This window comes from Oncorhynchus clarkii, chromosome 12 (genome assembly GCF_045791955.1).
Source record: "Oncorhynchus clarkii lewisi isolate Uvic-CL-2024 chromosome 12, UVic_Ocla_1.0, whole genome shotgun sequence".
Lineage (NCBI taxonomy): Eukaryota > Metazoa > Chordata > Actinopteri > Salmoniformes > Salmonidae > Oncorhynchus > Oncorhynchus clarkii.
The window spans coordinates 39,896,148-39,919,616 of record NC_092158.1 but is presented as its reverse complement, the minus strand read 5'-3'; the positions used below and the strand labels follow the sequence as shown (position 1 = coordinate 39,919,616).

Here is a 23,469-nt window from a genome sequence, read left to right as displayed (position 1 = left end):
ATAGATGCAGTTCTCCCACAAAGTAAACTAGTCATCTCATAAGGAGTGACAGTGGCTTGGATAATACAAAATGTATCTGAGATTAACTAAATAATCAATGTCAACAAAAAACAGCAGGCTGGTACTACGTTTTAGAGTTCAACTTATTGGATGAGTCAGCCTGAGTCATGAGGTGATGAGGTGATTTTGGTTGATTTGAGTCATGTTTTCATGATGTTACCCCTGCAACTAATAAAAAATGAATGAGGTTTATGGCCGCAAAGATCTTGTCACAATAAATCACTTCAGTGGGTCCTTCTACAGAATGAAAATAAGAAACCCCATTGCAGCGAGTTCAAATAAATATATTATTATTTATAGATGCTTATTTATAGATATTTCCTTGTAGCTCTATTCTTCACTATCAGTTCTTCTCCAGCTCAAAAAAAGCCTTTGGTATAACAACAACGAGGTCTGATTGGATTCTCAAGAGGACTATAAATACAGTACATTGATGAGAAGCTGATTGTTTGTCTGTAGCGTTGTCTTGATGGCTGTCAGCTTTCAGGCTCCAAGGCCCCAGGGGCAGCAGTGTATCGTGACAGCTCTCCACAGGACACCGTGTACAAACTGTGGCTTTGTTTGACGCATCATAGACAGGAGCCCAGATAGATTACTCTTCTAGACGTTGTGTTAAGTCACAGTGTGTAGGATGAGGTGTGTGGCATGGGAGGAGTGGATACTTTGGGCCAAAAACAGGACTCTGTCTTTATTTGACCAGCACTATATTTCATGTAAGATTCTACCATGTACATTTACTTTTCTTTTTGGAAAATGACAGTTGTCACACTTGTTAAAGGGCGTGAACCGCTGACTGTGCGACTTCATGTTGAAATGGATCTGTGGTCTGTAGAGTGCAGAGGGATATCGAATCGCTAGTCAGTGTCGAGAAGGGAAACCAGGCTGGCTCATTCGTGCAAATGAGTCATGCTCACACTTCCTGCTCCCCAGCCAAATGGCTGAAACCATTCCAACCAGTGATGCTCTTCCTGCCCTGCCAGCATCTCGGACGCACAGGGACGAATCATTACAAACATTTCCCCTCTACATGCTGTGCTGTATGAATCAGTTTGACGACAGTGTGTGTGTGTGTGAGTACGTAAGCACGCTCTAGTGTCAAAGAATCAAGATTCCTGTGTTTCCATGCATTGCCTCCCCACCCTGACTTAGCACCAGTAACTGACTGGCTGCCAGGGGGGCTTAGCTAGAGCCAGACGCCCCCACCCACCCACCCACCCACCCACACAATAACCAGGCACCCTAGCCTGCACTGGACAATTATCCTGCTCTCTCTGGCTTCCTGAATACACACCCAGCCTACATATTACCATGACTCAATGACAGAACTGTCGGAATCACAAGAAACCATTGTCAAAGAATGTAGCCCTGTAAGATTTGTGCTCTAAAATAAGCTTCTAAATAAGCTACTAGTTCATCTCCTGCAGTAACAAGACTTTCAAAGTCATGCTCAACTTTCAGAAGTCAACTGCTCTTGTGTTTTGAGTTTTGAGGTGGCACAAAACATTCATTTTCAATCAAAAGTCAGCATCTACAACATGTATAGCATAGTTGCCAGAATGAGTGTGAAACATTGCAATGAAATGTTTCCCCCTCAGTTTCAGTGATTTTCATCTCACAAATATGGCATACTTTGTAGGAATGTTGGAATGACCTTCAGTAGCAGCTAGATAAATGTAACATGCCTTCATGACACAAGTATACATGGGTGTCCTTCATGGTGTGTCGTGTATGTGGATTCAATGGTGTATGGACTGTGGTGTGAATGTCTGGTATGCTGTCTGCGGACTCGATGCTGCATGTCCTTTGGTGTGTGTGTACGCTGTGGGTTTTCTGGTCTGCTGTGGTCTGTATTTAGTTATCGGTCGGTGGCTTATCTCAAACAGCAGCTCCCCCTCCGAGAAAAACAATGTCTCTTCCTCTCTCTCTCTTTCCCCTCTCGCTAGCTCCCACTCTCTCCCTTTCATCTCTCATTCTATTTCTAGCTCATGGACATTGCGTATGTGCGATGAGGAGAATCCACTGGTGTTTGATAACTATTGGCCCAGACAGTGCTTTCCAATCCCCTATTTAATCAAGTAGCGTTCTTTATTTCCTTGTTGCACTCGGATGTTTCCCTCCTCTGCAAACCTTGCTGTTACATTTCCCTTCTTACATCCCTGCAGGACAAAACTCAACATCCTCCATTTAATTTATTTTCATTTCATTTGGTTCCCCAGCGTCAGCCCCAGCCATCTGAGTGGCAACTCCACTCTCCTGTAGTTAATTGCTGTGCTATGAATATAATTGTTGTTTGGCCTACTTCTTCACCCAGCGAGTGAAAAGCAGCTTTACCTTCAATGACAATTCTGCCGGTCTATCTCGTCCCTCTCTCACTCTACACACCTCTTTCTTTTTCTCTTCCTAATATTTGTTTGGTGTGTGCAGCAAACTGTGAGTAGCATTTTTTAGTTACTTGTAGAACTTTAAGAGCTGGGATGTCTGTCCTGCAAATACTTTAGGTCAGAGACTGTATAAAAGTTTGCAATGCACTTGATAGCATTTGGTTAGCATTTTCTATGGGATTTTACATGTACTTGTTAGCTAACCTTCAGATTAAAAAGGCTCAGTGGGGTTTGAAAATAGCGTCCCCTTGTGTTCAGTGCTGGTATTACCGAATATCCTTGTATGGCACAAGGTCGGTATGAAGGTATGACAATCTGGATACCGCCCAAGCCTAAACCTATATGTAAAATGTAGCTCAAGAGAAAGTGCATGCTCTCATCCTTATTGCTGCTTCAAGTTCAGTAGCCTACCTCTCCTCTCCTTGATGGGCGTGCAAGAATAGGTATGTGGTATCAATTAAATAGAGTAGGCTATAGGCCAGAGTTCCCCAACTCGCGGCCCAAATTTGGCCCTCAGGTGGTTTTATTTGGCCCCCCAAGTATTCAAAAAATATTACATAGAAGAAGACAAATCTAGTTGATGATCCCTGTTCTAGGCTATGGATGGGCGGGCAGTTATCTTTCTAAGGAAATTAAATTCCATCCATCTGCCTTGCTATCCATCCATATTGAAATCAACAGGCTAATGCATTTCAATGGGCACCTAATGCCTGGATTTGTTCAATATGCAATAAGCCATTACTTTCACACATACTGTGTGGAAAATGTAATAGTGCAGTGGTTGGCGGTATAGTTTTGCATACCTAATAGTGTTTGATAACGAGCTTAGGGGCCAGGTGTGTGTGTGTGTTTGTGTGTGTGTGTGTGTGTCAGGGTGACGGGGAAATTTTAAATTTACCGGCCATTTGAGAAATATACCGAATCCATATTCATTGGGTGCGTAACCCATTAAGGTGTCCACCCACAGTGTTCAGAATGACAGAAATCACATTTACATTACGGTAATTAATCTTAACAGAACATGTAACTCCTGTAATGAAGCAGACAATAACATTTTATTTTAAAACATTTGCCAAAATGCAATTCGGGGGAAAACACCAATTCTAAACCAATTCTAAACAGTGCACCTGATGTGAGTGGTACATGAACGAAATAAAAATGTCCTTAGAAATGTATGAAATGTCTCCAGCCAATTCTTGCACATTTATTGTTTCATTTGGGGCTCATTTGGGGCTCCCGAGTGGCGCAGCGGTCTAAGGCACTGTGTCTCAGTGCTAGAGGCGTCACTAAAGACCCTGGTTTGATCCCGGGCTGTATCACACAACCAGCCGTGATCGGGAGTCCCATAGGGCGGCGCACAATTGGCCCAGTGTCGTCCGGGTTAGGGGAGGGTTTTGCCGGGGTAGGCCATCATTGTAAAATAAGATTTCCTTCTTAACTGACTTGCCTAGTTAAATAAAGGTTAAATCAAATATAACTGTGTGTAATTCCCCATTACATAGGTTACCAGTAGTAAATGTACCGTTAATCCCCGTCATTTGGATACAATTAATTGACAAAAATGAATGTATTATTAATTAGGCCTACAGTCATTTACCGTTTTGATTCTCGGAGTGGAAACGTTGTTTGGAGAGTTTGTCATTGACACATGTAACAGTATTACTTCTGTCCCTATCCTCACCCCTACCTAGGCTCGAATCAGGGACCCTCTGCACACATCGACAACAGTTACCCTCGAAGCATCGTTACCCATCGTGCCACAAAAGCCGTGGCTTTAAAAAAAATACAAAATACAAAATGCAAGCAGAAAGAAAAACAAGGTAATCAAAAACTAACACATTTATCAGTAATAAGGTCCTCAATCAGCTTTCTGAATTGCCCTAGAGCAGGGGTCAACAACTAGACTGAGCCACAGGCCGTTTTTTACTTTGAGTGGATGGCCGGGGACAGAACATAATTACAAACATTTTGTAGACTGCAAATTGACCACAAGAATCCCAAACAGATATAATATTTGACTAAAGCATAATAACTTCAAATCTTGCTTACATTTGGATATGATCACATGTCCCTCTAATATGCATGGAACTACTTGGGAACAGATTTGCCAAATAAAAATCACTTGGTGCTGATTTCCTGGTGTTTTTACAGTTTTTTAAAATGTCCAACTGTCACACAGTCTCTATTTGGTTAGGTCAGGGTGTGATTTGGGTGGGCATTCTAGTTTTCTATTTCTTTGTAGGCCGGGTAGGGTTCCCAATCAGAGGCAGCTGTCTATCATTGTCTCTGATTGGGAATCATACTTAGACAGCCTGTTTTCCACCCTAGTTTGTGGGATCTTGTTTTTGCATAGTTGCTGTGGAGCCTACAGAACTTTACGTTTGTTTTTATTTTGTTGTTTTTTTGGTGTCATTTGAAAATAAAGTCAAATGTACGCCTACCACGTCTACCACGCTGCACCTTGGTCTCCTAACGACGGACGTAACACAAACCATTTTTTGTTGTTATTGGGGAGGTCAGAAACCTTGGGGGGGCCAAATAAAACCACCTGCGGGCCAAATTTGGCCGCCAGTTGGGGAACCCCGCCCTAGAGGCACCCGAACATCAAATTTAAGAACATTTTAAAGATATTTTTTTAATAAAGGTGCAAGACAACTAAAAGCTGATTTATCTAACTCATTAGAGACAAAATGAATTTCCAGAGTTGGCAATCCCTGAGACCGGGTGTGGTAAATCATATGTGTAAAGTTTAGTAATGATGTTTGGTACAGTGGGACTTTTTGTAAAAGGGCTTTATACAGTTGAAGTCGGAAGTTTACATACACTTAGGTTGGACTCATTAAAACTTAAACCACTCCACACGTTTCTTGTTAACAAACAACAGTTTTGGCAAGTTGGTTAGGTGCATGACAAGTCCTTTTTCCAACAATTGTTTACAGACAGATCATTTCACTTATAATTCACTGTATCACAATTCCAGTGGGTCACAAGTTTACATACACTAAGTTGACTGTGCCTTTAAACAGATTGGAAAATGCCAGAAAATGATGTCATGGCTTGAGAAGCTTCTGATTGACTCAAATGATGTCAATTAGCCTATCTTGGACCTGTGGATGTATTTCAAGGCCTACCTTCAAACTCAGTGCCTCTTAGCTTGACATCATGTGAAAATCAAAAGAAATCAGCCAAGACCTCAGAAAAAAAATTGTAGACCTCCACAAGTCTGGTTCATCCTTGGGAGCAATTTCCAAATGCCTGAAGGTACCACGTTCATCTGTACCAACAATAGTACGCAAGTATAAACACCATGGGACCATGTAGCCGTCTTACCACTCAGGAAGGAGACACGTTCTGTCTCCTAGAGATTAAGGTACTTTGGTGCGAAAAGTGCAAATCAATCCCAGAACAACAGCAAAGGAAGATGCTGGAGGAAACAAGTACAAAAGTATCTATATCCACAGTAAAACGAGTCCGATATCGACATAACCTGAAAGGCCGCTCAGCAAGGAAGAAGCCACTGCTCCAAAGCCGCCATAAAAAAGCCAGACCACGGTTTGCAACTGCACATAGGGACAAAGATTGTACTTTTTGGAGAAATGTCCTCTGGTCTGATGAAACAAAAATTTGTTTCTGTTTGACCATAATGACCATTGTTATGTTTGGAGGGAAAATGGGGAGGCTTGCAAGCCGAAGAACACCATCCCAACTGTGGAGCATCATGTTGTGGGGGTGCTTTGCTGCAGGAGGGACTGGTGCACTTTACAAAATAGATGGCACATGAGTGAGGAAAATTGTGTGGATATATTGAAGCAACATCTCAAGACATTAGTTAGGAAGTTAAAGCTTGGTCGCAAATGTGACTTCCAAATGGACAATCACCCCAAGCATACTTCCAAAGTTGTGGAAAAATGGCTTAAGGACAACAAAGTCAAGGTATTGGAGTGGCCATTACAAAGCCCTGACCTCAATCCTATAGAACATTTGTGGGCAGAACTGAAAAAGCGTGTGCGAGCAAGGAGGCCTACAAACCTGACTCAGTTACACCAGCTCTGTCAGGAGGAATGGGACAAAGTTCACCCAAATTATTATGGGAAGCTTGTGGAAGGCTACCCGAAAAATTTGACCCAAGTTAAACAATTTAAAGGCAATGCTATCAAATATGAATTGAGTGTTGTAAACTTCTGACCCACTGGGAATGTGATGGAAAATAAAATATTAAATAAATCATTCTCTCTACAATTATTCTGACATTTCACATTCTTAAAATAAAGTGGTGATCTTAACTGACTTAAAACTGGTCATTTTTACGAGGATTAAATGTCAGGAATTGTGAAAAACTGAGTTTAAATGTGTTTGGCTAAGGTGTATGTAAACTTCCCACTTCAACTGTAAATGAAAACATACCAATGTATCAACCTAAGTGACATCAAAGAAGGCCAACCAATTTTCTGGTTGAGAATGCAGTGGTGAGTACTAAAATTGTTGCCCGCAGTGCGCTATGATCAACTGCATCTAACGGTTTTAATGAAGTGGCAGCTGCGTTCATATAGATATGTCACCATAGTATTTGACGGATAGGTACGTCAACTGAATAACCAATGTCTACTATTTAGCGAGTAGCAGGACCTATTTCTATAGAAGAATCCTCTTTTTTTCCCTCAGCTTCTTAACTAACTCATCAATATGCTTTTTAAAAAGACAGCTTTTCATCTATCCAGATGCCTAGATTTTTGTAACCACGGACATGATCAAATTGGACACCATCCAAAGTACATATGCTTAAATCATTAGACTTATTTTTATGCGCTCTAAAGAACATATACTTAGTTTTACCTACATTCAGTACTAATTTCAGGTCAATCAAGTTTCTGTAATATGATGAAGGCAGACTGTAGTTCAGATAGAGTCTGGTCAACTGTGGGGGCAATAGCATACACCAGCATAATTGGCATACAAGTAAGTGCTGGTTACAATATTTTTTGGAGACATTGTTAATGTAAACAGTCAAAAGTACAGGACCTAGAATCGACCCCTGAGGGACACCTTTTGTAATATTCAGGAAATCTGATTTAACACCATCAGTAGATATAAATTGAGTTCTATCTGTCAAGTAATTTTTAAACCATTTACATGAAGCCTGATCTCAGCCAATTGAGGAAAGCCTCTGAATTAGCAGTGAGTGATCAACATTACCGAAAGCCTTTTACAGGTCAATGAAGGAGGCAGCATAATGTTGCCTTTTATCCATACAGTTAACCACGTCATTTATAACTAGGGATGCACTAGAGATAGTGCTATGACCTGGTCTAAAACCTGACTGGTGTACATTTAGAATACATTTCAAAGATAAGAAAATGAATCAAGGATTCTAATATTTTAGCTAGGCAAGAAAGTTTAGAAATAGGCCGATAATTACTTAGGTCACAAGGGTCACCACCTTTGTGAAGGGGAACTACATGGGCCGCCTTCCAAACCTTGGGGATAGTACCAGATATAATCGTCAGGTTAAAAATATGGGTTAATGATTCAGCAATCAGGGGGGCAGAGAGCTGCAGCAAAAATGGATCGAGCATATCAGCTCCAGTGGATTTTTATTAACATCAATCATAAGCAAGGCATCTAGCACATCACAGATAGTAATTTGTTGAAATGAAAACAAAGATTTACTAGAGGTTGACCGGTACATTTTTCATTGTCTTTTGTCTGCTCCATGTAAGCAACGAGCATGGGTCTGGTTTCTCTGTCTTGTTAATGTTGAGGGAGCGTGCACGCCTGAACACGCATTGAAGTAGACTACCTGGCCTGCTGCGCGCAAATGTAGGAAAGTGCCAATTTGTTTGATTTCTGACTGTTTTAACTCACCATGTCCACCACTAATAAGCTGAGCTTCTCAGTAATTCTTTCTTCACCTCACACAGTAAGTCAACGAAGTCTGTTTTTTTTGTGAATGATAGCCTAATAGTTCCTCACAGTAGGCATATTTGAAAAATCATTCCAACAATCTCCCCCTCGATAATCACCAAGCCTTGGTGTGAAAAAGCAAACTATCATCATCTGATGATCCCAGTTGACACGTCATAAAATACCTGAGTAGTTAGTAGTAGAGAGATGAATGTGATTGAATTTTCATTAGTATAATTTCTAGTGTTTTTATTTGTAGGCTTTATGTATTTTTACTTAGTTAACAATGGAAGTTGTTAACTAAGTAATGTGAAAAAATAACAAAGGGAAAAGTGGTGCATGCATATGTATTCACCCCCTTTGCTATGAAGCCCCTAAATAAGATCTGGTGCAACCAATTACCTTCAGAAGTCACATAATTAGTTAAATAATGTCCACCTGTGTGCAATAAGTGTCACATGATCTGACACACACACACACACACACACACACACACAACATCCATCTGTTCTGAAAGGCCCCAGAATCTGCAACACCACTAAGCAAGGGGCACCACCAAGCAAGCTGAACCATGAAGACCAAGGAGCTCTCCAAACAGGTCAGGGACAAAGTTGTGGAGAAGTACAGATCAGGGTTGGGTTATAAAAAAATATCAGAAACTTTGAACATCCCACTGAGCAACATTAAATCCATTATTAAAAAATGAAAATAATATGTCACCACAACAAACTTGCCAAGAGAGGGCCGCCAGACAAAACTCACAGACCAGGCAAGGAGGGCATTAATCAGAGAGGCAACAAAGAGACCAAAGATAACCCTGAAGGAGCTGCAAAACTCCATAGCGGAGATTGGAGTATCTGTCCATAAGACCACTTTAAACCATACACTCCACATAGCTGGGCTTTACGGAAGAGTGACCAGAAAAAAACCATTGCTTAAAGAAAAAAATAAGCAAACACATTTGGTGTTTGCCAAAAGGCATGTGGGAGACTCCCCAAACATATGGAAGAAGGTACTCACTCTGGTCAGATGAGACAAAAATGTTGCTTTTTGGCCATCAAGGAAAATGCTATGTCTGGCACAAACCCAACACCTCTCATACCCCCAAGAGCACCATCCCCAGAGTGAAGCATTGTGGTGGCAGCATCATGCAGTGGAGATGTTTTTAATCGGCAGGGACTGGGAAACTGGTCAGAATTGAAGGAATGATGGATGGCGCTAAATACAGGGAAATTCTTGAGGGAAACCTTTTTCAGACTCCCAGAATTTGAGACTGGGACTGAGGTTCATCTTCCAGCAGGACAATGACCCTAAGCATACTGCTAAAGCAACACTCGAGTGGTTTAAGGGTAAACATTTAAATGTCTCGGAATGGCCTAGTCAAAGCCCAGACCTCAATCCAATTGGGAATATGTGGTATGACTTAAAGATTGATGGACACCAGCGAAACCCATCCAACTTGAAGGAGCTGGAGCAGTTCTGCCTTGAAGAATGGACAAAAATCCCAGTGGCTAGATGTGCCAAGCTTATAGAGACATACCCCAAGAGACTTGCAACTGTAATTGCTGCAAAAGGTGGCTCTACAAATTATTGACTTTGGGGGGGGGTGAAGAGCTTTTTTTGTCTTATTTGTTTGTTCCACAAGAAAAAATATTTTGGATCTTTAAAGTGGTAAGCATGTTGTGTAAATCAAATGATAAAAACTGCCCAAAAAATCAATTTTAATTCCAGGTTGTAAACCAACAAAATAGGAAAAATGCCAAGGGGGTGAATACTTTCGCAAGCCACTGTACCAGCTAATGGAAACCCTGGTGTGTGTGTGTTGTGCATAGTCATGGTCACCTCTCAGTGCTGATACACACGTGCACATCAAAGTAATCTGAGCTGATGGGCAGAGGGTAGAGATGCACTATAGGGTCCAGGGACAACGCTGTCTGTCCACCTTTGTGCCAACCTAAATAACCACAGGCTAAAAACCCTAACAGGCACTTAAATACAGCATTTAAGAGGAACATTTCAAGTCCAACATAATCTGTAAAGTTACTCCAAACTCAAGCCTCAGAGAAACCGAACATCAGGAAAGAATCTGCCTCTACCTCAAACACTCCCCAGCTCTTGTTGTGGCCTGGTATATTTGGAGACGTGGGAAAAAAATCACTCCTGGCTGACATTGGCACAGACAGGGTGTTAAAACAGCCCAGAGGTCACAGACATAGATTAGGAGAGAGAGGGAGTGAGACAAAAAGAGAGAGAGGGAGTGAGACAAAGTGAAAAAGAGGGAGAGAAAGAGAGACAGGGAGAGAGAGAGAGTCCCATGTGTGACACCCTAGCATACACAGCCCCACACTGCCACTGTCTGTCACAGCTGTTCCTCTGAGACCCAGCTACCAATGTGGGCAAAAACACACACATGTACACGTACACACACACACCATAATGAACGGCGGAGACTGTGGGGACACACAAATACACACAACCCATGTACACACGTGCACACACACACACACACACCATAGTGAATGGCAGGGACTGTGAGGGGACAAACAAACACACTAACACACCATTTTTGTTGTTATATTGTTTGTATATTGTTTGTTTTTTACATTTGTATGACTGTGCTTGTCTATTAGTGTATCAGTGTTTTGATGCGTATGTTGCTTTTTGTGGACCCCAGGAAGAGTAGCCGCTGCTTCTGCAAAAGTTAATGAGGAACCAAAAAAATCTAAATAAACTGCTTCTTTCGGTCACTGACCAACAGTATTCAGGTTTGAGAAGAGTCTCCAGGAAGAATATGTGGTCCCTTCTGAGTACTAGCTTGATTTGTGTTCAATGGTGTAGTGACAGCTCATTGTCTACTGCTAAATAGCACATACCTGCTGTACTGGCAGTAGCCTCTCTTATCTATACTGCTTTGTGAAGCACATCCAACTGACCTTGGTAACCTCTCTCTTTGAATGCAATGTGTCCATTGTTTAGACAAAGCCGTATGGATGACCGGTTAGCTACACAAATGAGTGGTTTTCTCCATGGGGAGAACCTGAGGTAACCGAGGAGGATTTGATCTAAGTGAAAGGCTCCTTCTTTTTTTAACTGGCTGAGGATTTACATAAAGCTGCCTGCTAATCTGTTAGCATTATCCTAATATGATCCCAGAGCCCATCTCCTTTCCTTCAAGTGTAGCAGCAACCATGGAAATGCCCTAGATTTCCTAACGTCTTCATAGGTACAGATCTAGGATCAGTTTTACCATCCCCCCAAATACTAACTTTAACCATTAGGGAGGAAATGCTAAACTGATTGTAGATCAGTATCTGGTGGGACTTTGTCCTACTTCTGGTTTGGTAGCCACATGAAAGCCAGCACTGTCAAACAGTATGGGTGTCACTACACAGGCCTGTTGTATCCCAAACATTATGTGATGCCTTGAGGGTTCATTCATCCCACCATGTGATGGTGTAAGGATCCATATCGGGATGGTGCCCGTCCGCAAGCCCCTGCCCACGCGGTGCCCATCACTGGTGCCAAGGTGAGCTAACACCCATGCCAAGGGCCACCATAGACCTCTGGAATACAGTGCATTCGGAAAGTATTCAGACGCCTTGATTTTTTCCACATTTTGTTACATTACAGCCTTATTCTAAAATTGACCTCATCAATACCTCATAATGACAATACCTCATAATCACATTTACAATGGGCTCCAAAATTACTGGCACCCCTGACTGCACAAACAATACTTTAAAAAATATAAATAATATAATTATAGAGATAAACTCAAAATACCAACATGTGAGAAATACTGTACTTTATTTATGTTTCAATGGAACCAACCAAAATCATACAATTATTTAATACAAAATAAATATCACCAAAATCAAGGTTTCATAATTATTGCCACTCATTTAGTACCTAGTGCAACCACCTCTGGCAAGGATAACAGCATGGAGTCGTTTCCTGTAATGTTTGACAAGGTTAAGGAACACATTTGGAGGGATTTTGGACAATTCCTCTATGCAGATCCTTTCAGGATCATTCGCATTCTTGAGTTTGCCCTCTTCAACAGCCCACAGGTTTTCGATTAGATTGAGGTCCGGCGACTGAGATGGCCATGGCAGAACATTTATTTTGTTGTCACAGAACCATTTCTGTGTGGGACTTGAGGTATGTTTTGGGTCATTGTCTTGTTGGAAAGTCCCAGCCTTCTGGCAGAGGCAACCAGATTGTCAGCCAAAATTGCCGGATACTTGGTGGAATTCATTAATTAAAACAGACCCAAAACATCACTGACCTACCACCATATTTCACCATGGGTATGAGGTGCCTCTCCTTGTATGCATCTCTGTCTTGAAGCCAAACATGCCGATGCTCTATCTGACCAGAGCACCTTCTTCCAGTCATAATTTAAATGACATTTGGCAAACTCCAAGCGCTCGCATCTGTGTCTTGGGGTCAGAAAGTGCTTTCTTCTGGCAACCCTTCCAAAGAGCCTGTGGTTGTGGAGGTGGCATCTGATGGTGCTTTTTGAAACCTGGTCACCCCAAGACGCCACCAACGCCTGCAATTAATTCACAGTGATTCTTGGAGATTTTGTTGCTTCTCTCACCATCTTCCTCCCTATCCTGGAGGGCAACATGCATTTGCGTCCTCTACCCGTGAGGTTTTCAACTGTTCCATATCTTTTGAAAGTTGTAATAATTGCCCTGACAGTGCTCAGTGGTATATTCAATCGTTTGTGGATCTTCTTGTAGTCATTACCATATTTATGAAGGTCTACGACCATCTGTCTCTTTTGAACTGCCAGTTATTTTGTTTTCTTCATGGTTGGATGACAAAAGGGATACTGCATGTGTGTTACCTCATTTTTATACCCTAGTGAAACAGGAAGTGATGTAATGGCTCAATATAGTTCCTTAAGACTTAAATAAGTGGAATTTAACTCCTGGTTTAATTTTGGTAGATGTTATTTACAAAACTCTTTAAGGGTGCCATTAATTGTAAAACATTGATTGAGGACATTGATTTTTTTTAAATCAGATGATTTTGGTGGGTTCCATTGAAACATTAATAAAGTACAGTATTTCTCACATTTTGGTATTTTGAGTTTCTCTTTAATTAAATTGTTTATATATTTTTAAGTATTGTTTGTGCATTGCCAGTTAAGGGTGCCAGTAATTTTGGAGTCCACTGTACATAAGTATTCAGACCCTTTACTCAGTACTTTGTGAAACACCTTTGGCAGCGATTACAGCCACGAGTCTTCCAGGGTATGACGCTTCAAGCTTGGCACACCTGTATTCTTCCCTACAGATACCCTCAAGCTCGATTGGGTTCAAGTCCGGGCTCTGGCTGGGCCACTCAAGGACATTCAGAGACTTGTCCCGAAGCCACTTCTGCATTGTCTTGGCTGTGTGCTTAGGGTCGTTGTCCTTTTAAACCTTTACCCCAGTCTGAGGTCCTGAGCAGGTTTTCATCAAGGATCTATCTGTACTCTGCTTTGTTCATCTTTCCCTCGATCCTGACTAGTCTCGCAGTCCCTGCCGCTGAAAAACATCCCCAGAGCAGGATGCTACCATCACCATGCTTCACCGTAGGGATGGTGCCAGGTTTCCTCCAAACGTGACGCTTGGCATTCAGGCCAAATAGTTCAATCTTGGTTTCATCAGACCAGAGAGTCTTGCTTTTTCATAGTCTGAGAGTCCTTTAGGTCCCTGTTGGCAAACTCCAAGCTGGCTGTCATGTAACTTTTACTGAGGAGTGACTTCCATCGGGCCACTCTACCATAAAGGCCTGATTGGTGGAGTGCTGCAGATGGTTGTCCTTCTGGAACGTTCTCCCATCTCCACAGAGGAACTCTGGAGCTCTGTCAGTGTGACCATCGGGTTCTTGGTTACCTCCCTGACCAAGGCCCTTCTCCCCCGATTGCTCAGTTTGGCCAGGGGGCCAGCTCTAGAAGAATCTTGGTGGCTCCATTTAAGAATGATGGGGGCCACTGTATTCTTGGGGACCTTCAATGCTCCAGAAATGTTTTGGTACCCTTCCCCAGATCTGTGTCTCGACACAATCCTGTCTCTGAGCTCTAAGGCCAATTTCTTTGACCTAATGGATTGGTTTTTGCTCTGACATGCACTGTCAACTGTGGGACCATATATAAACAGGCGTGTGCCTTTCCAAATTATGTCCAATCAATTGAATTTACCACAGACTCCCATCAAGTTGTGGAAACATCTCAAGGATGATCAATGGAAATAGGATGCACCTGAGCTCAAGTTTGAGTCTCATAGCAAAGGGTCTGAATACTTACATAAATAAGGTGTTTAGTTTTTAATCATTATTTGCAAAAGTGTCTAAAAACCTGTTTTTGCTTTGTCATTATGGGGTATTGTGTGTAGATTGATGAGGGAAAACATTTATTTAACCTTTCTGAACCACCCATACCGGATCCAGGATAATTGTCATCAGCAACGCTGAATAGCATAGCGCCACAGTCAAATAATATTACTAGAAAATATTCATATTTATGAAATCACAAGTGCAATATTGCAAAACACAGCTTAGCCTTTTGTTAATCCACCTGTCGTCTCAGATTTTGAAATAACGCTTTACAGCGAAAGCAATACAAGCGTGTGTAAGTTTATCGATCGCTCGACAAAACAATAAGTACACTTAGCATCAGTTAACTTGGTCACGAAAATCAGAAAAGCAATCAAATTAATCGTTTACCTTTGATGATCTTCGGATGTTTTCACTCACGAGACTCCCAGTTAGACAACAAATGTTCCTTTTGTTCCATAAAGATATTTTTTATATCCAAATACCTCCGTTAGTTTGGTGCGTTATGCCCAGGAATCCACCGGTAAGAGTAGTCACGACAACACAGACAAAAATTCCAAATTATATCCATAATGTTGACAGAAACATGTCAGACGTTTTTTATAATCAATCCTCAGGGTGTTTTTCAAATATCTATTCGATAATATATCAACCGGGACAGTTGGCTTTTCACTAGGACCGGGAGTAACAATGGCCGCCTTTCTCTTTTGCTCACAACTCACTCTGAGAGCCCCCACCTATCCACTTACGCAATGTGGTCGTTCACACTCATTCTTCAAAATAAAAGCCTGAAACTATGTCTGAAGACTGTTGACACCTCGAGGAAGCGATAGGAAAAGGAATCTGGTTGATATCCCTTTAAACGGAGCAATGGGAGGCTATGGAACATGGAGTTTTCAAAATAGAAGCCACTTCCTGGTTTGATTTTTCTCAGGGTTTCGCCTGCAATATCAGTTCTGTTATACTCACAGACAATATTTGGACAGTTTTGGAAACTTTAGAGTGTTTTCTATCCTAATCTGTCAATTATATGCATATTCTAGCATCTGGTCCTGAGAAATAGGCTGTTTACTTAGGGAACGTTATTTTTCCAAACATAAAAATAGTGCCCCCTAGCTTCAAGAGGTTAAACAATTTCAGAATAAGGCTGTAACGTAACAAAATGTGGAAGAAGGAAAGGAGTCTGAATACTTTTCGAATGTACTGTAGATTCCAGGCCGGGCACCACTAGTGCTAATTCCTAGCAGATCCGCTAAGGCTGCCTTTGAAGTTCATACCTCTTTAAGCTCAGGCTACAATGGTAGGTTTGTCCACGGTCTTTACACTTCCTGGCTGTTGTTGTTATTGTCCCAAATCTGCTTTAAGCCATTCAAGCGATTCGTATTACTAAACTGGATCTTAGGGAACTCAAAGTGCCGCTCCGGAAACAACCCAGGAAAGGGCGAGAAACTGAGGCTTGGGATTAACAAAAATATGGCTTGTTTGTTGTTCACATACATTGACAATTACATAGATCAACATTGAAGGGAGTTGTCTCCCTTCAACCATTACACACACACTCATGAATGCACGCACACAAGCGCATGCAGACATAAACACAAACGCACGCATATGAAGGAAGTACAGTACTCACGGTTTCTCCAGGTCTGTGTGCGTTTGACTCCGTGTGGACGTCGCTACACCAGGTAAGTCAGACGCTCCCTCTCTCCTGTCCTCTGTCTCTGTGTGCCGAGTGTCCTTATTTCCCGTCAGCCTCCCAGCAGAGTCACAGTGGTCCTGGTCCACCTCTGCACCACATGTCATTCCTGAGAGGTCTGGCTCAACAGACACCACTGCTAATGCTGTCTTCTCCTCCTCCTTCTCCTCCTCCTCCTCCTCCTCTTGTCCTTCTCCTCCCTCCTCTGCCTGCTGCTGTTCCTCCTGCGGCTGGGCTCCTCTGGTTGGTTCAGCCTTGAAGTGGAACAAACTCCCTAGTCTCCTGAAGAAGGCATCTAAAGGGGGAGGAGGTGTGGGAGAGCCGGGCCCCAGGGGGCTCACCGGAGAGCAAGGGGAGTCCACTGAGGGGGGCGGGACGAGGGGCTGGTCCTCGGAGGACCCCCCAGCATCGTCCAATATGCTGCTGCTGCCCTCTCCTCCTTTCTCCTTTCTCTCTCTCTCTTCGTCCTCCAGTGCCTCTCCTGGCACTCCTTCCTCTCTTCCGTCTCCCTTTTCTTCCGTGCCTTGGAATGCCTGGAACCACAAGAGAATGACACAGAATGAGAGAGGGGTGTGTGAGAGCAAATAAGATTAACTTTCTCAGCAGCAGGCTTGCCGCTGACACAGCATTGCACAGCAGCACCCTGGCAAAAATGTAGAACAGGGGGCGAGAGAGGAGTAAGATTCCTGTGAAATTCCGGTAAACTCTTTCTCATTCCATCGGCTGTGCCCTCTATAGCAGAAGCAGCAGCGGCACTCTAATGCAAATGTGTCTATGGAGCACACATCTCTCCCTTCCCCCATAGCCCTGCCCACAATGCGGTTAACCCTCTCAGCACCGCAGCAGCCAGCCAGGGTCGTAAATGAGATAGAGCCCTTGTTTACAGCTTGTTGCACATACGTATGTCCCCGCAGATAGCCATGTGAACCGATGAGTCATACAGAGGGAAAAGAGCACCACATGCATTTGGGCAATTCCACATTAACAGAGTGACGCTGAGACTAACATTTTAACACAAAATGTATGCCAAGCAAAAACTATGGATTGCAAAGTTTAATAAACCACACACCTATATGCAGAAGTCTACTTTTAACAATTGCCACTGACAATTTGACTAAGACACATTTACTTGAGGAACAGTGCAGATGCAAAGTTTAGTAACAGAATGACAGTAAAATCTCCTTAAGTTTTTTTTATGTGATGTTATTGTTATGTTCCATAAATTCTTAAATATCTACTCCAAATTATGATTGAAAGATGTCTGCAGAAAGAATGGGGTGCTAGCTATGACATGAGACCTGGAGTTTGAAAAAATCTATTTTGGTTATTGAACTAGAGTAAGTGAAGTGGATCAACACCCGATTATAGAATGAAGGTAACAGAATGACATCATGGGTCCTTGATCTGTACTATACAGAAATGTGTAATATGAATGTCATTCCCTTCATGGTGATGTATCCTAAATAGGTACACAAAGGTAGAAAAATGTGATATTCTCCTTTGCATGTTTGGGTGTTATTCTAAACACTGGCTATTATTCTAATGAACTCCACCCCCAAACAAGCATGCATCAAACCTTTGTTAATTTCTCTCGTTCACTTTAGCTTGTAAATGTCCACACTCACCGAAAATGACATTCAGTAACTACTAGCTATGCTGTATAACTTTATGAGCTGGATTTGCCAGACTTTGCAATTAGTTTTGTTCGTTTTTGCTTGTTAGCATTTAGCTAACTGGGTTTACATGATTTCACGATTAGTTTGTGCTAGTTTTGTTAGCGTTCTGGTAAATGGTCCTTTCTTGCGTTTTTAGCGCCTCTTGTGCGCTATGCCGGGAATAGCATAAATCCCGGGATGAGAGAAGAACGGTATGATGATATGAAAATCTGGATACAAAAAAACATATAATTTCTGGTGCTCCTAAAATTTTAGCAGATTTATAATTAGCTTTGTAGGGCTGTTTTAAGCACAATCCATACATAATTTTTCATTTTATTCTAGCGACAATGATTAAAAATATCGGCAGATATCGGTTATCGTGAATATTTCCGTCCTAAAATCCGAAATCGGTAACCGATCCAAAAATCCTATATTGGTCGGGCTCTAAAATGGACTACAGAAGCAAGGAATAATCTAGACTCAAAACAAAAGGAGTTTGAGTAACATATTCAGGATTAAGTTATCTTTTAAAAAAACGACAGAGAAATCCTTATCTCACCAAAGGACATTATGAATGAGGAAGCTAAATATTTTTTTACAAATGTTTTATTATCAAGTTCCTCCAACCATAGTCACTCAATTAGCCCATGTCAGCTAACATATTTTAGATTGGTAACTTAGTCTAGCCAGCTATCTAAACATGTAGTAATCATGGTTGAAATACCGACCGGGTTGCCCCAATTGATTTTGTTAGTCAATCTCACTCAGCTATCACATTAAAAAATGAAAACATTTCTCTCCACCCTATGACAAAATACGTAGAACTGCAGGAAATTAGCTGTAGAATTGAAAATGTTTCTCTACGCCTCATGGTAAAATGAGAATAATTCCATAAAAGTGGTCATAAAATTGTAGGCGGTGTCAGAGGAAAGACCTAAAAATTGTCAAAGACTTTGCTACCGCACTGCAAGCAGTACCGGAGTGCCAAGTCTGGGACGACAAGGCTCCAGCTTCTACCTCCATGCCATAAGACTGCTGAACAGTTCATCAAATGGCTACCCTGACTATTTGCATTGAGCCCCTTTTTATTTGTACGGAATCTCTTGCACCGGCTCTATGCACACTCACACATACTACACTGACACGCCAACACACACACACACACACACACACACACACACACAAGCTGCTGCTACTCGGTTTACTATCTTTCCTGATTGCCTGGTTACTTTTACCCTTACCGACATGTACATATTACCTCAACTACTGTATACCCCTGTAGATTGACTCGGTACCGGTACTCTTTGTATATACAGTGCCTTGCGAAAGTATTCGGCCCCCTTGAACTTTGCGACCTTTTGCCACATTTCAGGCTTCAAACATAAAGATATAAAACTGTATTTTTTTGTGAAGAATCAACAACAAGTGGGACACAATCATGAAGTGGAACGACATTTATGAAATATTTCAAACTTTTTTAACAAATCAAAAACTGAAAAATTGGGCGTGCAAAATTATTCAGCCCCCTTAAGTTAATACTTTGTAGCGCCACCTTTTGCTGCGATTACAGCTGTAAGTTGCTTGGGGTATGTCTCTATCAGTTTTGCACATTGAGAGACTGACATTTTTTCCCATTCCTCCTTGCAAAACAGCTCGAGCTCAGTGAGGTTGGATGGAGAGCATTTGTGAACAGCAGTTTTCAGTTCTTTCCACAGATTCTCGATTGGATTCAGGTCTGGACTTTGACTTGGCCATTCTAACACCTGGATATGTTTATTTTTGAACCATTCCATTGTAGATTTTGCTTTATGTTTTGGATCATTGTCTTGTTGGAAGACAAATCTCCGTCCCAGTCTCAGGTCTTTTGCAGACTCCATCAGGGTTTCTTCCAGAAAGGTCCTGTATTTGGCTCCATCCATCTTCCCATCAATTTTAACCATCTTCCCTGTCCCTGCTGAAGAAAAGCAGGCCCAAACCATGATGCTGCCACCACCATGTTTGACAGTGGGGATGGTGTGTTCAGGGTGTTGCTTTTACGCCAAACATAACGTTTTGCATTGTTGCCAAAAAGTTCAATTTTGGTTTCATCTGACCAGAGCACCTTCTTCCACATGTTTGGTGTGTCTCCCAGGTGGCTTGTGGCAAACTTTAAACGACACTTTTTATGGATATCTTTAAGAAATGTCTTTCTTCTTGCCACTCTTCCATAAAGGCCAGATTTGTGCAATATACGACTGATTGTTGTCCTATGGACAGAGTCTCCCACCTCAGCTGTAGATCTCTGCAGTTCATCCAGAGTGATCATGGGCCTCTTGGCTGCATCTCTGATCAGTCTTCTCCTTGTATGAGCTGAAAGTTTAGAGGGACGGCCAGGTCTTGGTAGATTTTCAGTGGTCTGATACTCCTTCCATTTCAATATTATCGCTTGCACAGTGCTCCTTGGGATGTTTAAAGCTTGGGAAATCTTTTTGTATCCAAATCCGGCTTTAAACTTCTTCACAACAGTATATTGGACCTGCCTGGTGTGTTCCTTGTTCTTCATGATGCTCTCTGCGCTTTTAACAGAACTCTGAGATTATCACAGTGCAGGTGCATTTATACGGAGACTTGATTACACACAGGTGGATTGCATTTATCATCATTAGTCATTTAGGTCAACATTGGATCATTCAGAGATCCTCACTGAACTTCTGGAGAGAGTTTGCTGCACTGAAAGTAAAGGGGCTGAATAATTTTGCACGCCCAATTTTTCAGTTTTTGATTTGTTAAAAAAGTTTGAAATATCCAATAAATGTCGTTCCACTTCATGATTGTGTCCCACTTGTTGTTGATTCTTCACAAAAAAATACAGTTTTATATCTTTATGTTTGAAGCCTGAAATGTGGCAAAAGGTCGCAAAGTTCAAGGGGGCCGAATACTTTCGCAAGGCACTGTAGTTTTGGTATTGTTATTTTTAGGACATTTTTCTTACTTTTTAACTCTACATTGTTGGGAAAGGGCTCATAAGTAAACAATTCACAGTAAAGTCTACACACTGTTGTATTCGGCGCTTGTGACAAATACAATTTGATATGTCTAAAATCCAATGTACTGATAAAGGAACAACAAATGTTCTTTAAAAAACTTTTACAAGGAAGGTATCATGTTTATGAATGACACTGTAAATAATGATGGTAAAATTATGTCACACTAGCAATTAAAGGCCTATGGAGATGCGTTCGGAAAGTATTCAGACCCCTTCCCTTTTTACACATTGCTACATTACAGCCTTATTCAAAAATTGATTAAATAAATGTTTTTCCATGTCAATCTACACACAACACCCCATAATGACAAAGAAAAAACAGGTTTTAATAAATGTTTGAAAATGTATTAAAAATAAAAAACAGATATACATTATTTACATAAGTATTCAGACCCTTTGCTATGAGCCTTGAAATTGAGCTCAGGTGCATCCTGTTTCCATTAATCATACCTTGTTTCTACAACTTAATTGGAATCCACCTGTGGTAAATTCAATTGATTGGACATGATTTGGAAAGGCACACAGACACATATCAGGTGCCACATATGACAGTTCATGTCAGAGCAAAAACCAAGTCATGAGGAATTGTCTGTAGAACTCCGGGACAGGATTGTGCTGAGGCACAGAACTGGGGAAGGGTACAAAAACATTTCTGCAGAATTGAAGGTCCCCAAGAACACAGTGGCTTCAATCATTCTCAAATGGAAGAAGTTTGGAACCACCAAGACTCTTCCTAGAGCTGGTCGACCGGCCAAACTGAGCAATAAGGGGAGAAGGGCTTGGTCAGGGAGGTGACCAAGACCCGACGGTCACCTGACAGAGCTCCAGAGTTCCTCTGTGGAGATGGGAGAACCTTCCAGAAGGACAACCATCTCTGCAGCACTCCACCAATCAAGCCTTTATGGTAGAGTGGCCAGACGGAAGCCACTCCTCAGTAAAAGGCAAATGACAGCCCGCTTGGAGTTAGCCAAAAGGTGCCTAAGGAACTCTCAAACCATGAGAAACAAGGTCTGATGAAGCCAAAATTGAACTCTTTGGCCTCAATGCCAAGCGTCACTTTTGGAGGAAACCTGGCACCATCCCTACGGCGAAGGTTCACCTTCCAACAGAACGACCCTAAATGTGATATTTCCATTGTTTTTATATACATACAGTGGGGAGAACAAGTATTTGATACACTGACGATTTTGCAGGTTTTCCTACTTACAAAGCATGTAGAGATCTGTATTTTTTTTTATCATAGGTACACTTCAACTGTGAGAGACGGAATCTAAAACAAAAATCCAGAAAATCACATTGTATGATTTTTAAGTAATTCATTTTCATTTTATTGCAAAGTGAAAACGTGTTTTTTACAGATGTTTGAAAGTGTATTAAAAATGAAAGCCTTAACCCTTAAGTATTCACACCCCTGAGTCAATACTTTGTAGAAGCACCTTTGGCAATGATTACAGCTGAGTCTTTATGGGTAAGTCTCTAAGAGCGTTCCACACGTGGATTGTGCGACATTTGCCGATTATTCTTTTCAAAATTCTTCAAGCTCTGTCAAATTAGTCGATGATCATTGCTAGATAGGTATTTCCATAGATTTTTAAGTAGATTTAAGTCCAAACTATACCTCGGCCACTCAGGAACATTCACTGTTTCCTTGGTAAGCATCTCGTGTAGATTTGGAAGTGTGTTTTAGGTTATTGTCCTTCTGAAAGGTGAATTCATCTCCCAGTGTGTCACGACTTCCGCCGAGGTCGGTCCCTCTCCTTGTTCGGGCGGCGTTCGACATCACCGGTCTTCTAGCCATCGCTGATCCATCTTTCATTTTCCCTTGGTTTTGTCTTTATTTTCTACACACCTGGTTTTCATTATCCAATTACATGTTCATGAATCTAACCCTCTGTTTCACCCATGTTTGTTGTGCGTGATTATTTCTATGTTCAGTTCGGTTCATGATGGCTGGTTTTTCAACGGGTGCTGTTTTCACCCGTGTGTAATATTTACCGTTGGTTATTGGTTAAGTGTATTTGTTTACCTTGTGCCTTATTTTTTGAGTATAGTACGTTGCTCACTCATTTTGCTCTCCTGCGCCTGACTTCATGCACCAGCTACACTCACCTTCTGACACAGTGTCTGGTGGAAAGCAGACCGAACCAGGTATTCCTTTAGGATTTTGCCTGTGCTTTGCTCCATTTCGTTTATTTTTCATCATGAAAAACTCCCCAGTCCTTAACGATTACAACCTATAACATGATACAGCCACCATTATGCTTGAAAATATGCAGAGTGGTACTCAGTAATGTGTTGTATTGGATTTGCCCCAAACATAACACTTTGTATTCAGGAAAGTGTTAATTGCTTTGTCACATCTTTTGCAGTATTACTTTAGTGCCTTGCTGCAAACAGGATGCGTGCTTCGGAATATTT

At 41.7% G+C, this 23,469-nt stretch overlaps 1 protein-coding gene across 1 annotated transcript in view; it reads right to left on the bottom strand.

Moving 5' to 3' along the window:
• LOC139423182 (uncharacterized) overlaps positions 1-23,469 on the bottom strand; it is a 76,139-nt gene that overhangs the window by 38,867 nt on the left and 13,803 nt on the right. The window contains exon 3 of the mRNA XM_071174910.1: positions 16,306-16,901. Coding sequence (XP_071031011.1) covers positions 16,306-16,901 — 596 coding nt within the window. The remainder of the gene's footprint in view (positions 1-16,305; positions 16,902-23,469) is intronic.